Source organism: Echeneis naucrates, chromosome 9 (genome assembly GCF_900963305.1).
Source record: "Echeneis naucrates chromosome 9, fEcheNa1.1, whole genome shotgun sequence".
Classification (NCBI taxonomy): Eukaryota; Metazoa; Chordata; class Actinopteri; order Carangiformes; family Echeneidae; genus Echeneis; species Echeneis naucrates.
In genome coordinates, this window is record NC_042519.1 from 23,427,945 (window position 1) to 23,430,795 (window position 2,851).

The window sequence follows — 2,851 nt, forward strand, 5'->3', positions numbered from 1 at the left end:
AAGGGAGGAACAGTGTGTGTGTGTGTGTGTGAGAGAGAGAGAGGGCTGAGGGGAGGGAGTGTGTGAGGGAGAGAGAGAGAGAGAAGGAGCGAGTGAGCAGGGGGAGGAGAGTGAAGCAGCAGCAGCAGCAGCAGCAGTGCTGCATCATCAGTAAACCGCCAGTACAGCAGAGGAGAGACAGCCTCTCTCTCTCTCTCTCTCTCTCTTACACACACACACACACACACACACACACTGGACGTCAGCCGGCTGCCTCACAAGAAGCTCTCAGAGATACTGCTGACACGTTGTCCGCCTCATCTGTCTCCGGGACTCTTCCTGCTCCAGACGCCGCCTGCTCATCCCCGCCAGCTGACCATGGACGCGGCCGCCGCCTCCAGATCTGACGCTGTTTGTTTGGACGGTCTTATTTTGCCTGCTGAGCCGGCTGCCGCCGTTGCCGTCAGCATGGAGGAGTGTTAACGTCCCAGCCGCCGGGATATTGTTGTTCCCCTCCCTCTCGCTTTGTGTGAGGACCAGAACTGAAGGAGCAGCAGTGGACGGTTTTTTGGCGGCTGTGTGCCGGAGCAGAGTGCTTACCTCAGGATTTGTAGTCACCAGAGAGAGGAAGAGGAGGAAGAGGAGGGGCATGATAAACAGCAGCAAGGCGAGGACGGTTTGCACTGCAGCATCAGACTGGCATCTCCTGCCCTACATAGGGATTTTTGTGTCTGCACACATGCACGTATTGGACGCCGAGCAGCAGCAGCAGCAGCAGCAGCAGCAGCAGCGGCGGTGCTGGGTCGGTTTTATGCACCGATGGACTCCTGCGACTTTTAGGATGGGCTCCCTGTCTGCAGGGGGAAAGATGCTGATTTAAGACGAACAGGAGGCAAGCTTTGTTTTCGGAGTGGAAGACGGGACGAGCAACTTCAGGCTCAGGAGGAAAAAGGGACTTGGACGACAGGATGACGGCCGAGTTCAGCTGAAACCGCCGTCGCCCCCTCCCTTCCCTCTCCCTCTTCCCTCCCCTCCCTCCTCCTTTTTCCCTGCTCTCGTCCAAACATGAACTCTTCCTCCAATGCGAACCAAACCAGCTCTCCCCCGTTCTGCCTGCTGGGCGCCGTGGGTTATTCCCACAGCCTGGATACCTGTGTGCTGGAGGTGGTCGTCATCCTCTTCCTCACTGTGCTCATCATCGCCGGTAACCTGGTGGTGATCTTCGTCTTCCACTGTGCCCCTCTGCTGCACCACCACACCACCAGCCACTTCATCCAGACCATGGCCTACGCCGACCTGCTGGTGGGTGTCAGCTGTCTGATGCCCTCGCTGTCCCTCCTCCACTACCTCCGAGGCCTGAACGAGGAGCTCACCTGCAAAGCGTTTGGCTACATGGTCTCTGTGCTGAAGAGCGTCTCCATGGCGTCGCTGGCTTGCATCAGCGTGGACCGCTACATCGCCATCACCCGCCCGCTGTCGTACGCTACGCTGGTGACGCCCTGCAGACTGAGGGTGTGCATCGTCCTCGTCTGGGTTTACTCCGCTTCCATCTTCCTGCCGTCCTTCTTTGGATGGGGGAAGCCAGGTTACCATGGCGACATATTTAAATGGTGCGCAGACTCCTGGAAGACCAACCCGGCGTTCAGCACCTTCATCGTGGCACTTCTCTACGCACCGGCAGCGCTCACCGTTTGCTTCACCTACGGGAGTATATTCCGGATCTGCCGGCAGCACACGAGGGAGATCACGCAGCGCCACGCCCGCTTCAGCTCGCAGACGGATGGAGATAAAGGCGAGCGCGGGGAACGGTGTGAGGGCTGCCCGGACAAACGCTACGCCATGGTGCTGTTCCGCATCACCAGCGTTTTCTACGTGCTGTGGATGCCGTACATCCTGTACTTCCTCCTGGAGAGCGCCAGACTGTATCAGCATCAGGTGGCGTCCTTCCTGACAACGTGGTTGGCCATTAGCAACAGCTTCTGTAACTGTCTCATCTACAGCCTCTCCAACAGCGTCTTCCGGAAAGGTCTCGGCCGCCTCTTTAGCCCGCTGTTTCCTTCCTGTCTCGGCTGCACGGACGCCAAAAAAGCTCCGGTTCCTGTCAGCCCTCGATCAGACCCTTGATGCCGAGTATGAGGCCGGACGGCGGTGGATCTGGATCAGTTATTTTGGAGGCTCGGCCTTCTGTGCGTGCTTTGCTCTCGGCTGCGTAGCATGACACAGGTCTTCTTGGTCCTGCAGTGAAATGTGTCAAGGATCTCCGGCACCGAGAGGTGCCCGTGCAGATGCCTGCTGGTCGTCTTGAAGGCTGATTTTTCTTTTTGTGTGGAGAAACAGGAGGCCGGTCAGCAGCTGATGACTCGGAGAGACGAAGTGTGAAGTGGACCGTTGGAGTTTCGGATTCAGAGGCCTGCATTGACTTAAGAACTCCCAGATGCAAAAAAAAAAAAAAAAAAAAAGGAAAGCACAGCGTGACTTGTGTTGTGCAAATCATTGAAATGCAAAAAAATAAATATATATATAAAGGACAAACAAACACAACAACACAACAAACACAAAAAACTATGTTTTAAATATTTTCAAGCTTGAGTGAAAAATCTGCAAACTGTCTTGGTCCTTTCAGGGTAGAAGTAGGTGACGCAGAGAAAACAGACTACTGCTCTGTTTCCCCTTTAGGGAACTCCAGATATTAATGTGTCTGAAGAATCCTTCAGCAACACATCTGTTAATCAGCCTGTGTTTGTGCGTTGAAGTTGTGTATCTGGTGGACTTGAAGCTCGTTGAGGTTTATTGTGAAGGAATCCTCCAGTCTGGACTCGTTGGTGGGAAGCTGTTTACACGCTCTCAGTTTTCACATGAAAATATTGATTTA

General features: G+C 54.7%; 1 protein-coding gene across 1 annotated transcript; it reads left to right on the forward strand.

Annotated features, from left to right (window-relative positions):
* Window positions 1–240: 240 nt before the first annotated feature.
* On the forward strand, window positions 241–2,541 carry LOC115049189 (probable G-protein coupled receptor 21). The gene has a single exon (XM_029511216.1). The coding sequence runs from the start codon at window positions 1,045–1,047 to the stop codon at window positions 2,101–2,103; it is 1,059 nt and encodes a 352-aa protein (XP_029367076.1). The 5' UTR covers window positions 241–1,044; the 3' UTR covers window positions 2,104–2,541.
* The last annotated feature ends 310 nt before the right edge of the window (window positions 2,542–2,851 follow it).

Bases quoted from the DNA above. Each gene is read 5' to 3' on its own strand.
- LOC115049189 (XM_029511216.1), top strand. From the start codon at position 1,045: ATGAACTCTTCCTCCAATGCGAACCAAACCAGCTCTCCCCCGTTCTGC.